General features: G+C 41.7%; 1 protein-coding gene across 7 annotated transcripts in view; it reads right to left on the bottom strand.

Annotated features, from left to right (window-relative positions):
* The window catches only part of ST8SIA5 (ST8 alpha-N-acetyl-neuraminide alpha-2,8-sialyltransferase 5), an 80277-nt gene that overhangs the window by 19934 nt on the left and 46115 nt on the right, over positions 1-14228 (bottom strand). For 6 of the 7 annotated variants that reach the window (XM_062611785.1, XM_062611786.1, XM_062611788.1 and 3 more), the window contains one exon: positions 11373-11480. The exons of the other annotated variant lie outside the window; for it this stretch is intronic. In XM_062611785.1, the coding sequence (XP_062467769.1) occupies positions 11373-11480 (108 nt within the window). The remainder of the gene's footprint in view (positions 1-11372; positions 11481-14228) is intronic. 7 annotated transcript variants of the gene reach the window in all.

The following is a 14228-nucleotide window of genomic DNA, read 5'->3' as shown; positions in this document are numbered from 1 at the left end:
ACGTTATTACTTCACATGAAAACACAGATGTCATTGCTGATGGCAGAACAGCCACCCATGTATGTCCACTTTGGCCATCTCTACAGGAGTTCATCTCTTTTATAGGCACCAACAAGGATCAAATACCTTTCCAGCAGTCAGCATGTGACAGCTGCCACTGCAAGTCAGGGAAAAGCACCGAGGACTCGAGGAACACTGCTCCCATCATCCTTTGGTGTCTGAATATGCTGAAAAGAGTACCTTAAAGTCTGCTCCTGGGTAGAAAGCAAAGTGCTGGAGGTTGCATCTTGTCTGTGGAGACTTGCATAGCTCTATGCATTTGAGAATTTAATTGGGATTTACTCTTTTGGTATATTTGGAGGGGATGGGAAGCTGGGATTTTCTTCTCCAAAAAACTGAGTTGGCTTTGAGAATGAAAGGATCTGAATGCTCAGAACAAATGACAGTGCTATTCTTAATTAAAGTATTGACATATTTTTTGTTGTTGTTGTTAAATTCCTCTACCTTAGCCATCAGACTGGAGTGAAGAGGAAACAAAACACAGTGGTAGCTACTCATGTTTAGGGGACAGAGAAAGCCCAGGCTGTGCAGTGAATTCAAAGAGACTGTATTCAAATGACAAAAAATATTTAGGGTTTAAACCAAGCTCTGTATCAGTTTCACCATTTATCATTAGAAGTCTGTATTAAAACCTAATACCTAAAACCTGTGCATACCCACATAGCAGTTATGAGCATAATGAAGAAATACAAGGAAACAACCTGGAGGAGTAGGTATTATGATAAAGGTTAGAGCAAGTTATTTTGATGAATCCTTTAAATTCTCAGAATTCATGAGGCTGTAACTCCAAACTATGCTTTGGATTTTCAATATGAAAGAAAAACACAAGATTCCTGGAAGAGCTTTATTTAAACCATCACTGGAAATGTAATATTTTGGGTTTCTGTCATTTTAAAATAATACCATATTTGACCCAAATGTCTGTTCAGTTCTGAATATATGATCCCTAAGTAGGAAAGACTTTTTAGCTTCCTTATTAGTTCATGTTTGTAGTTAATATCAAAAATTTCGGGGGATTCAAAATTGATCTGTTCTGGAGAAGTGTTAAGCACTTACACACCCCCCAGGAACTGTAGGACGGGAGAGTGTCCAGAAAACATCTCCAGGTATCTGCAACAGGGCATCCAAAGGCCAGAAGCATCTAAAAGCAAGCAGCTTCTGAATTTTGCCTTCTAAGTACATCCAGACACCAATGTGATAAAGCAGGGAAGAGAGAAGCCCATAAAAGGGAGAAAGGGACTATAGTATTTGACTGGAAGAAGCCAAAGAGCCTCCCAAAGCAATCTGCTACCAACTAGGAACGTCTCTGTCTTGTCAGAGGCTGCTTTAGGAAGTGTCTCCCTCACCTCTTCCTGAGGTTTTCACCACCTCAGCTTTTAAAAATCCCAAACCAACCATTTCTGTGATCCAGTGAGGGGCAAAAACCTTGAGACTGAAAGGAGGAAGCCTATGCCTAGAATCTGGCAGGAGGAGAACATCACAGATTCCTAATAAAGAGATAATCTGATTACTGTCAGAAAAAAAAAAAACAAAAACAAACCAAATAGCTCAGCAATCTTTAAAAGACGTGACTATTTGGAAATCTGTTGGCATACTCTTCAAGGCAATGAAGCTGTGGCTGCCCCATCTCTGGCAGTGTTCAAGGCCAGGTTGGATGGGGCTTGGAGAAACCTACTCTAGTGGAAGGTGTCCCTGTCCACGGCACGGGCTGGTAGCTAGATGAGATTTAAGGTTCCTTCCAACCCAAACCCATTCCATGATTCTATGAAATTATAGTACTTATAGCACTCCACAAACAGTGACAAATCTGTGAGAAGACTTCCAGAGCCTCCAGAAAGGAGATACAGTTCACGTAACATGAACCTTCATCTGGACTCTCACCAAAAGGCTTGGGTTCTTCTTCCAACTCAATCATTCACCTAGGCATTCAGCCTTCACTAAAGAGTAGCTGAGACCCATTGCACTGGCACATGTTCTGTGTGCATGGCTTGTTGAGCTGGACTTGAGCAACTTCTGTACTCGAAAGCTGCTCCAACTGAGATTAGATTAAAAACTCACCAGGCTGCACCAGGCCAAAACCTTGTGTGGATGTACTCCAGATAAAATTAATAAACTAAACTGAAATCTCTCTCTCAGGAGCCAACACCACAGGACTTATTCCTGGTCACAGAATTATACAGCGGTGAAGGAGTCCCCTCTGGCTACTAGTCCAGACAAACTTTTTTGTCCTTCTGCAATACTGTTTTCCTACTGTATTTTGGTGTAACCATTCTTTATTTCTTTCAGTCAGACAAGGCTGGGACCCTGAATGTGCATGTTCTACATGTTAGCTAGTGGCAGATATACATCCAAATGCAACACTCAGCACATTACACACCACTCCTACCTCTCAGGACATAAGCAATATCTGTCAGCCTTGACTTTGTCCTTCCACATAACTCTGGATTTCAGAACCTGTTTGTGTCTAAGGACAGGTAAGAACGGAAGAAATCTAGATTAATGTGTATTTTTATCTTTCCTGCGCAATTCTTGCTCTGCTGCTTAGAGAACTGCAGCTCAGATACTAGACAGCACATGCTATCACATGGGAATGCTGCAGCAGGGGAAAGCTGGCTTCAGTCCGTGGTACTGGAGACAAAGATGTCATTTTATGGAACAGAGATGAAATTTCCTGAGTCCCAGGCATTCCCTTTGATCACTGCCTGTATACCCAAGCCACAAACTGAAAATAGAAATGAGAAAAGACATGTTACCAAAGAGGCAGAAGGGTAACGATGAAAGTACAAGGTAAAAATAAATCACTTCTGGGTCTGAAAGGAAATCCACAAGGCAGCATTACACTTGTAGGAGAGTTATTCCATTACGCTACAGCTTCAAAAAGCACAGAACTGTCCTGCAAGTCTCTAACTCCCACAGTAGCTCCAGCTTTTCCAGCAGAGTCATTGGGAGTGTCAAATTGACCATTTGGCACGTTAGGGAAGTGCAGGAGGATCCATGAAACAGGCCAGATGACACACTGCCAATGGGACACGTGCCTCCTGCAGCTGCACTGAGTGCAGAGAAGATGCTACTGGCCACAGGGTAAGCTCAACTGAAAATAACTCAGTGTGCCTAAGCCATTGAATAATCATCATCTGAGCTGTCATTCATAAGCCCCAAAACCACATCTGAAGCAGACAGTCAGGCACTACGCCTCCTTAGTGTTAACGCTATTGATGCTGCAGCACCATGGTTGCTGCCATTAATGATGCTACATCAGCATCACGGAATTCGCAAGACAGTATCTGGTCAATAGACTATTAGAAAAAGGTTATTTTCTTTCTCCTAAGAGAGCTGTCCATGTATTTATTTGCTTCACAGCAATCCCCCCTCTCACTACAGACACTGAAGCAAACTAGTAGAGGTAGGTTCCTGGAGCACTGGCCAACCTTTTCCAGCAGAAGTGCTTCATGTTGCACTTCTCCAGAACACAGCTTTTGCACACCAGGTTCTAGCACAAGGAACACGGGTTCCCTCAGCCCCTGCGGATGTCCTTTAAACACAGCTCCTCCGCTCAGCAGGGTCTGGTCCTGCTGGGAGTGTTTGGGGACCAGCCCCACATGCTCTCCCAGAGGAAGCATCAGTCCCACCCACTCCCTAGGCTCTGAGTGCTGCTTCTGCTTATTAACTCCCACTCTAAACCATGTAGCTCCCTGTGAAAGTAGTTGCCTGTCAGAAAGCTTAATTAGCACAAATGGGAACTGTCCTCCTCATCATCTTCCTCAGTGTGATATCCACCTAAGATATAAGGGTGTAGTGCAGTTTATTTTGATTTATGCTCTTGATTAGTGACAAGTGACAAACCTGACTACACTACTCCTTGTGCTACAGAAAAGGGCTGTGTTTCACCTTTATCACAGTCATGTTTTATATCCATAAAACAGAGTTGATGCGTCTCCAGCAAAATATCCTGTCGCTGCACTGCCTTCACTTCCCCTGCTGAGATCCAAACTGCTTTTACCCATAGAAGGTCATAAGTCTACTGGAAAACCAACACAATAATCCATGATTCTTCATAATAGGGAATCGCAGCAAATAGCACAGTTGCATGTGGGACTGTGTTTTCCCATGGCTCACTGCTCTGTGTCCATGCAAGTCAATTGTTTTCAAATCCACATTAAATCCAAGCATCAGATGCTCTATCTGAACACCACACAAGCTGCAAGTGCTCAGAGAGGACACCACTTTTTTATGGCTCTCAGCACTGAATGCCCAGAAATGAGATGCTATTCACTCTGTAATTTTCCTTTTTTTGACTGAGCCTTACTTCTTTTCCAACCTTCATGTCTCCGATTGCAACCTCACTTCCAGCTGAGCAGCTTACTGAGCTTGCTAGCGAAAGACATATTTGGTTTCCCAGTACACCAGCTAACTCTTAAGTCTTTGATCATCTCCAGCTGGGTTACTCCTGCTTTGATCAAAAGTAAGCTTTTCTTGATCATGGCTACATGAACTTAAAAGCCTGGGACTTCAATCCTGCCTTCAAGTGACACTTGGATTGAGGCACTTATTTGTCTGATATATTGAACAAAGGTTTTAAAATACAATTGGGTGTTAAGCATATTTTAAACAAGAGCATTTTCTCCTGCACAAGCTGCCTTTCCATTTTGTTCATTCCTGCAGTACTAGTTCTGCACGGTTTGCAGTGAGGCTGCAGCACTTATGCTGCAAGAGAACAGAGTGTAACAGGAAGGATTCCACCTACCCTGCAGGAAAAACAAAGATCTTTCCAAAAATATACATTATCCAGTGACTAAGAGATGAGAATAAATGAACCAAGTCGTGCAGGCTTCTGCTAAATACTAAGAGTACTGTCCAATTAGCAGTGCCTGCGCTCATCAGTATGGGCAGATCCATGGCCAGCCGCAGGTCTAGTTTCACCACCACTACTCAGGAACATAGCAAGTGTTCCAGAGCACATTCCCCAAAGCACATGGGGATTCACATTCATCTGACTAGGCTAGAATGGGATCTTCAAACTGCTGTAGCTGAGGTGGAGCATATCATCACTATAAGGGCTCTGGAAAACTCATCCAGAGCAAAGCAAATTAGGCGTTGAAATCAGTTCATCAGAGAGCACATTGTGACTAAATCACTTTGCTTCTACTAATATTTCTATGTAACAACTTCAAAACCTACAAGATTTAGTCAAAAGGTTTAAGGGTCTGACATCAATATAGTGAGCTTTCTCCCCTCAAAGAATGGATCCTACCACTTCACATGGCATATTCTCCTAAGATTACTTTGACCTCGTTTGGAAGGCACAATCCCAGTTTGGTAGATAAAGAAGTTGATGTAGACGCTCTCGAAGGTCCTTTCTGACCTAAATGATTCTGTGAGCGGCAGGTAAGTCCATGGCAGACAGAAACAGGGACCTTGGGCTCTGCTCTCATAGATGCTGCACAGTGTCTGTGACTACCACCAAGAACAAGAGCAGTCTCTGAAGTTGATGGAACTCATAACAACCTTTCATACTGTACCTTGCAAAAGAAAACACCTGGGCATACCGATGTTAAATGAGATCCCCCTGCTCTCACAGTTGGCAAGTGAAGCAGAAATGTTCTATGTCCTTAGATTAATTTACACTTCACTCGGGCTGCAGCACAAAAAAAAATCACACTGCTGCATGTGTGTTTCTGCCATTTGAGAGTTGCGTTGACTGGTCCACTACAAGATGGTGCTTGAAAGACAGAGCTGAAAGAGAAGGTGCTGTGGGCACAAAGAAAGACGGAGAAGCAACAAGTGTTCTGTTACGTAGGTTCGTTAAATTATTCGACTACCTCCTTGGCGACAACAAACACAAAAAAAGATGGTTTTCACTTCTCCTGGTGACCAGCCATTGATGCCAATGTCACTGGAATTAAGTGGTTTAAACCACTTTACCATCTTCGTCTACAATGCTACCTGATGTAGTAGATGTCTAACTGATCATGAACTTTCAGTATATGGTTGCAGTTGTGAATAAAATGTGTCACTATAAACTGCCATGTAAAAAAATAAAAATATAAGCAAGAGAAAATGGTCATACATCTTTGTATGCACTGTGTGGCAATGGCTCTTCTGAATTACTGCATCCGGTTCTGAAATTTCATCTCTGAGGGTTTGAGATGTTGGTGGGAGTTACAAAAGGACCTGCAGAAATTAGTTGGGTTCTAAAAAGTATGAGAGGCGTATGAAGCTTAATCTAAACATATGGTGACTGAGTAGGGCAACACTGTACCAGGAAGCAATTAGTAGTGACAGGAAGCTTTTTAATACAGTATAGCAAGGAAAAATAAAATCCAGTGGCTGGAAGCTAAAGACAGAAATGGCATTTCTAATGCAAGGCTGGTTTTCTTTCTAGAAGAACCAGAGTAATGCAAAAAAAAAATAAAATCAAGAGCTGTAATTCTTGTACAAGAGTTCATGTATCCCGGGAGATTCAAGTAATTGAAGTTAAAAGCTATTAACCCATGAACCTCCTGATTATCCACCTAGGATATTTTGAAAGGCTTGGCTAGATTTGTTTCTTTACAGTGTGACAAATCTGTCTGGATTTTCATAATAAACAGCATCAGAAATGTCCACCCACCAAGACAAAGTCAGCTTCCCAAGATAGCCTGCTTATCTTCCAAATTAAAGATTTTTAATTAGAAAAAACAAAACAACAAAAGTGTTTCCATGAACCAGCCCTAAATTCGTGTGATCTTCCAGAGAAGAGGAGTGGCTTTCATATTTCTGTCCTTTAAAAGCAGTTCATTGATACCTGTATGTACCTCACAAGTAACCTTAAGAAAAGTGTATTCACCCATCTGTCAAATCTCAGAGGTGCTCCATTTCTAGATTTCCTGTTTGATCTGCTCCCCTGACTTCACAGACAGTTTACATGTTTGTACAGTTGACCATAGCTGTGATACCCTGAGGATATGTTTTTTCATAATGACTTTGACAGCTCCTGGCAAAGTGGCACTGACATTCTGATCTTGATCTGTCTTCACATCTCAACACACAGATCACAGAATTAACAGAGAGGTTTGAGTTCAAGGGGACCTTTAAGCTCATCCAGTTCCAACCCCTGCCATGGGCAGGGACACCTTCCACTAGAGCAGCTTGCTCCAAGCCTCTGTGTCCAACCTGGCCTTGAACACTGCCAGGGATGGGGCAGCCACAGCTTCTCTGGGCACCCTGTGCCAGCGCCTCAGCACCCTCACAGGGAAGAGCTTCTGCCTAAGAGCTCATCTCAGTCTCCCTTCTGGCAGGTTAAAGCCATTCCCCTTGGCCTGTCCCTGCAGGCCCTTGTCCAAAGCCCCTCTCCCTTTGTAGACCCCCTTCAGGTACTGGAAGCTGCTCTTAGGTGTTCCCAGAGCCTTCTCTTTATCATTTGAGGATTGTTTGGCTCTGCTACCCAATACCACAACAGCAGTATGAATTGAGCAAACAGCCACTCCAGCTAATCAGCTAATGCTAACGCTGTTCCCTTCTCATCTGTCCTCTTACTCTCTCTACAACTGGTCTCATATACTATCCAATACAGCTCTGCTGCAACAGCTGCAGGTGTAACAGCAGGAGCTAAAGCAGAAACAGCCCTAAATGACATAGCAAAATCCAGGGTACATCTGCAGGTTGCTCACCCACCTGTGATAAGCCCACCTTGCAGATCGTACTTCCAAATCAACACCACTACCCCCTGTGCTTTCTAAGTCATCTCTCCCACAGATTGCCATGCATCTTTGTTTAGAGGTTTTCCTACTGTAAAATGTGTCACCTAGAATGATTTATTGGAGAGTATACCGAATTCTTGTTTTAGGTACACTTTGGTGCTTTTTTATTTTCACAGTAGCTGTATCAAAACATGATTGGTTGCTGACAAGCAGCAGTGGGCACATTTTCAGCTGCTGTCCTGGCCAATGAGGTCTGATGGCCCAAGGCCTTACTGAAAAATGCGATTTTGTCTGAAAAATGTGATTTTGATGAATCCAACTGATTAGACATCTATTTTGTAGCCACTGGGGACAAAGCTCCAGATTTGTCATACTGAAGAACTCACTGTACAAATTGACAGGCCCAAAAGCATAAAGCTCATGTCTTCTCTCACCTGTGAAAGGCTTCTGTGGTGTCAACACCTAAGTCTTACATTGAAATCTTCAACTCAGATGGACCAATGGCAGAGAACATCATAACCCAACCAATATAGCAGAAAGATCATCATATCACTAAGACAGCTTCTTGGCAGCAGAAAATGCTTTAAGCATGAAGACTCAAAACCCCAGTAAATTGTAAAACATTAAAAAGACAACAGAGGAATCAAGGCTCCAGGACTGCACCAGGTAGAATGTTTTACCTGATTTCCCATGTCCTGGGTTCAGCAGAACTAACCAAAAAGGTATTCCATTCCACAGCACGTCATGCCCAGTATATAAACTGGGGGCAGTTACTCAGAAGGGCTAGATCACTGCTTGGGTCGGGCTGGGTATCAGTCGGTGGGTGGCGAGCTATTGTATTCTTTTCCCTCATTATTTCCCTTATCATTACTATTATTGGTGGTAGCAGCAGTGGTTTGTGTTATACATGCTACTGGACTGTTCTTATCTCAACCCATTGGAGTTACATTATTTCAATTCTCCTCCCCATCCCTTCGGGACTGGGGGGAAGAAGACGGGGAGTGAGCAAACGGCTGCATGTTTTCTGGGTTGCCAGCTGGGCTTAAACCACGACACCCCACAAGAATGTTGTAAGATTTGTAATACATAGAGAAAGATAAAAAGCAAAAGGTATTTTTGCTTGAGCAATGGCTGAAGCAAATGGCACAAAAAAATGGCTCATTTTCTGAAGCTGTGTAATGAACTCCCCTGCACAGTAAACACATTCCAACTGCAAGCCACACTTTTAACTTTGTACACCAGTTAAGGTCTGAATTAGCTTATCTTGAGATCAATAACATGACATTCTTTGTTTCTCTCCTACTTACAATTTTCATGCGACGTTTAATCTTCACTGTTCTGATATGGACACTACTCTTGTGAAGACCGGCAATCTTGTAATTCTAATGCACTTTTATTCTCTCAGTGTGCTTTTGCTTTCAAAGTCCTTCATTTTTATCCAACAAATCACTCCTACAGAATGAGTTGTCAGTGTCTCTACACTATGTATTAAGTTACATAATTAAAACATAAAGAGTAGTTGTAGAATATACATGGGTTAATACCACAGACGTATAAATAGTTTTGTGCACTTTAGACATCTCTCTGGAGACCTATAAATATATACAAGTAAAATCAGGTCAGTAAAATGCAGTCTGCAAGTTTTCCATTTGGTTGAAAGAATTATTCATCACAGGAAGGCTTGTTTTCAATTCATTTCAACAGCCTGAAGTGGGGTGTCAGATTAAGACCCTCAGAGGATGTCTAGTGATAACACAGCAAGAAAGGTGATTAAAGGTAAACAATTTATGACACAGTACTCACCACACTCTCACCTCCAGTTCTAATATATATATTATATATATATAAAATCATATATATAATATATATAATACAGTTCTATTTTATTTTATTATATTCTTGGCTTTCAGACAGTAGACAAATGTATAAATAAAATCCGCAACACACTTACGTGCAATGTATGTTGCAGCCTTTAACTCAAAATCCCCCTCTTTCAGATCCATAGTCATTAACACGACATAGACTTTGAAACTGACATCTTTTATTGATGTTATAACCTTTGAAATTTTTGTCTAACTTGTGCAGCTTGAGCCTGTTTGTATAAAAAAAACACCTGCATCCTGAACCTCTTTGTCTGTCAAGAGGCTAAACATATTAAGAATAGTAGTGGCATTCAGTGCCTTGCACATAGTATGTATTTTGCAGTCAAGAGTTTTGCTTCCCTATCCTGCAAGCAATGATGCTTCACTGTTTCTGACAAGAAAGAGTATATAGAGGGGGAAATCTATACTTATTAATATTCTCACATCTTTATGCTACATTCACTTCTTTTATATGCCAAGGGCCTAAACTGGAGACTTTACAGACTACACAAAGAAGGCAACAAAAGGATAGATAGATGATAGATAGATAGATAGATAGATAGATAGATAGATAGATAGATAGATAGATAGATAGATAGATAGATAGAAACATACATAGATAATTAACCATTTTTCCCTTCCTCTGAGTGAAAAATTGCAGCCTACTTTGGTTCATTTTCTAAAGAACCTTAACTAGTTAAATCAGCAAGTACTGTTCATACAGGATCAGGTTACAGCAACAGGAATTGCAGCATTGCTGTGATTCAGTGACACTGGATGGGTTTTGGCAGGTCAGGCTTTGCACTTCTGCTTGCCTTTGAAATGCTATCAGCTCCACAGCTACAGTGATGTACAGTTAACACAATGAAGGTTTTTTAAACAAAATATGTCATTTAACCAGGGAGTGTTTTATTTACACATAGGTATTAATTGTAAACTTATTTTAATTCATTTTATTTGTTCTTTCACCTACAGTCTTTCTAAAATATCCCTGCTACTTACTGAACTTGATACTATACATGACTTAGGACTTTTAACTTCTACAATTGAGGTTCCAGGAAGATACCCCAATTATTCACCCTGTACCTGTACCTGTATTTATGCAGATGGCCTGTGATAGCTATGGAGCTCTTGAGGCACGACTATAGCCAGTTTCCTCACTATGCACATGGCTCTCCATGACCCTTCAGATACATGCCAGTCAAAAGGATCCTGCCACAAATCAGTACAAAAAGTTCAACAGCACATCAGTGCTTCTCAGATTTTAAAAGCAGTGTCAATAAAGGAAATACTACAGTCTTATCTATATAGGACATTTTTCTCTACTAGGCCCTGGAAGGATTTCAATTTAAACTATGGGTATTTTAGAATACATATTCTCTTATAAAGGAAGCCTTGGGCCAGTGTCCTCTGTGTGCATCAATACTGTCATGTTGGGACATTCTTCACCCAAGTCCCACCCTCCCAAACTGTCACTGTCACATTGACACATAGCATTGGTGGGAGAACAGAAATAGGAGAGACCAGGACATGGAAGTCCCCATCCTGTGTACTGCACAGGTGAATATGGCATATTACAAAATGGCCCCAAAGCCTTGAAGGGGTTAAACAGCACAGCGTGTGTGTATCCCTGGGATCTTCTGTGCCATGGGGAGTAGTACCAAGCAGCCACAGAAGGTTGCAAATCTCATTTTTCATACAGCCTGCACTCATGTTATGCTTTATACAAACAGAGAGAGGTCTCTTTAGTCATTCCCTCGGGTGTTGGTACCTGGTGCCTGTGTCACTGCCACTCTTCACTGCTCCGTCATCCGTGAAATTAAAGGTGCCGGTCCAATTTGCCAATTCCTCACCATTCTGCCAGCTAAACTGCAGTCCTCTAACAAGAAAACGAGGCAGTTTATATTTGATATCATTCATTAAGCCTATCAGCATGAGTTCTCAACGTCCTTTTTCTTAACACAGAAATGTGACTATGACACATTCATCAAAACCAATAACATATCAAGAACCAAAAGACATCATCTCAAGGTGGAAAGAACCAATTTTGCCCTCCCATAGACTTTACAAGTCATTGGCTGAAAACAATACCAGACTCCCCAGCCAAACTGGGAGGCCAGTAATCATCTGTGCTCATAAACAACATACATACGCATGGAGTGGAGGAAGGTGCAAAAAGCTGGAGACATGGAAAACTGCAGGGCCAAAGAACTAAACCTTCCAAACTTCGATTTTACAACTACAGTAGTTAAATGTGGTGGGCACATTTTTGGCCATGCTAGCAAAGGAATTTTCATTTGATGTCTTCTCTGAGTCACAGTATATTGCTTCTCTTCTTTGGGAAGATGACATTTTTAAGTCAATGCATATCACAATCATCATCTGTTTTCCAAACTTTCACAAATTCATTCCAAGACCCATGATGCCTATAGTCATCTGGAAACTACACCTAGAGTTGGGAGGAAATTTCACATGAATTTAAAAGGCTGAGTCTGAAGAAACATTTGACAACACAAGTCAAGTCTTTCCCTTAGCTTAGAAGTCAACGAAAAAGAATCCTGCAGATTGTTATTTTTAATCTTCTCCTTTTTAACCCAATTTCATGATTTCAGAAGCCTGGCAGCTGAGTTGTGAACATTTGGTGCTGCCAATACTGAAAGTTAACTTCCCGGTTGGGCTCTGCAGGGACAGCCAGGAAGCAATCTGCCAGCCTTCTTTGCCCACATGAAAGGGCATTCAGTAGGACCCCATTAGTTTTCATGGTCCACAGGCTTATTACAACGGCTGGAAAATTTCTCAGACCACATCCATCCTCCAGGCCAATTGGCAGCAGTTACAAACACAGAAAATTAAGACTGGACAACAACATGAGGTGTGAAAATAATGACTCCTGGCTTCCTGCAGCAAAGAAGTGGAGTGGCTCTAAACAGCTCCAAAAACATATAGTAGGAGTTCATTTGTTCTGTATTGTGGAAATGTATGCATGTAACTTCTGGTTGTCAGCTAGTTTAAGACAACCTTGTCTAAATATCTGCAGTGCGGGCATTTTCACATGACCTAGTTGAACTGGTTCTTAAAAATCACAGAATCACAGACTGGTTTGGGTTGAAAGGACACTAAAGCTCATCCCTGCCATGGGCAGGGACACCTTCCACTATGAACTGGTTCTTAAAAATCACAGAATCACAGACTGGTTTGGGTTGAAGGGACACTAAAGCTCATCCCTGCCACAGTCAGGGACACCTTCCACTAGAGCAGCTTGCTCCAAGCCCCTGTGTCCAACCTGGCCTTGAACACTGCCAGGGATGGGGCAGCCACAGCTTCTCTGAGCACCCTGCGCCAGCGCCTCAGCACCCTCACAGGGAAGAGCTTCTGCCTAAGAGCTCATCTCAATCTCCCCTCTGGCAGGTTAAAGAGCCATCCTAAGCTGTTCCCCTCCCTTCTCAAGCTGCCTCCCACAAAAAAAGGTAGGAGAGAAGCACTATGAAAATCTTAAAAAAGCTTCCTCTGACTCTTCCAAATGCATTTTCATTTCTTGCATGTTCTCCTGTAATCTAATTTTGCTTTTAAGTGTAAAAAAAGGAATATTTCAAATTACAGAAGCCAAATTTTTGCTCATGGGAGATCCATTCTTATTACTTCTTACTTAAATACATTAATGCAATTTTCCTGTTTTCCAAGAAAATCAAAACAAGCCAAAGAGACTGTGCTGATCCCCATAAGAAAAATGAGATGATATTGCATACTTACACCTTCACTTTTAGGCTTGTTGAAATAAACACTTGTGATTATCTACCATGTACCACAGTCTAACACATTTTTTTGCCATACTGGAACTGGTATGGAAAAATATTTTTTTGAATGTGCATGTCTCTTTAAAAGGCATCTATATATATGGCCTTAAAAATATGTTTTAATTGCTAAGGCAGCACTGAATAATACATGGGGAGAAAGGGTAGAAGTGTGGGAAAAATAAGCTGGAACTGCACTTTTAAATTGGTTTTAAACTAGATATTTTGGGCTTAGATATGAAACAGTATTAATCTAGATTAATAGCTGGTGTCGTTGTATCCTTCAGAGGTGAACTTTCCTAAAGCATAGCTAACATCCTGGCAAATAACAGCAGGAGGTAAAGCTCCAGGGAGGGGGGTGAATCTGTCCATAAAGCAAAAGAGATGATAAAACCACTCTATTGCCTTCCTCTCATCAAGCCTTTTTTGGGAACAGGGCGTACTGCAGCTGAGGCTTCAAGTTTAAAGGAGGACATGCACATTTTGGGTAATATCCAAGAGGAGATCAGGAAGACTAACACTGAGGAATGGTAGGTATGTCTTATGATGAACAGCTTAAAATACTTAGCTTTGAAATGGCAGAATACAGGATCCAATTGAGGTACAAAAATATTTAACACAGGCAAGAAAGGGTTGAGGTATGACTCTTCAACATGGTAAGCACAAAGCACAAAGTGCTGAGCTGAGGTTAGGGTCAGGAGTAAGCCAAGTGTCTGCCCCTGAATGTGACAGGGAAAGGGGTCCACAGGGTGCTCATCTTTCAACTCCAGATACTCCAGAGGTTAAGAACACATAGACTTGAGTACACACAAAACGCACTACCAAAGAAGCATTAC

This window comes from Pezoporus occidentalis, unplaced genomic scaffold, assembly GCF_034315485.1.
Source record: "Pezoporus occidentalis ecotype Australia unplaced genomic scaffold, CSIRO_AGI_Poc_V1 ctg157, whole genome shotgun sequence".
NCBI lineage: Eukaryota > Metazoa > Chordata > Aves > Psittaciformes > Psittacidae > Pezoporus > Pezoporus occidentalis.
Note: the sequence above shows the minus strand (reverse complement) of the source record. Positions and strands in the feature narration are given on the sequence as shown.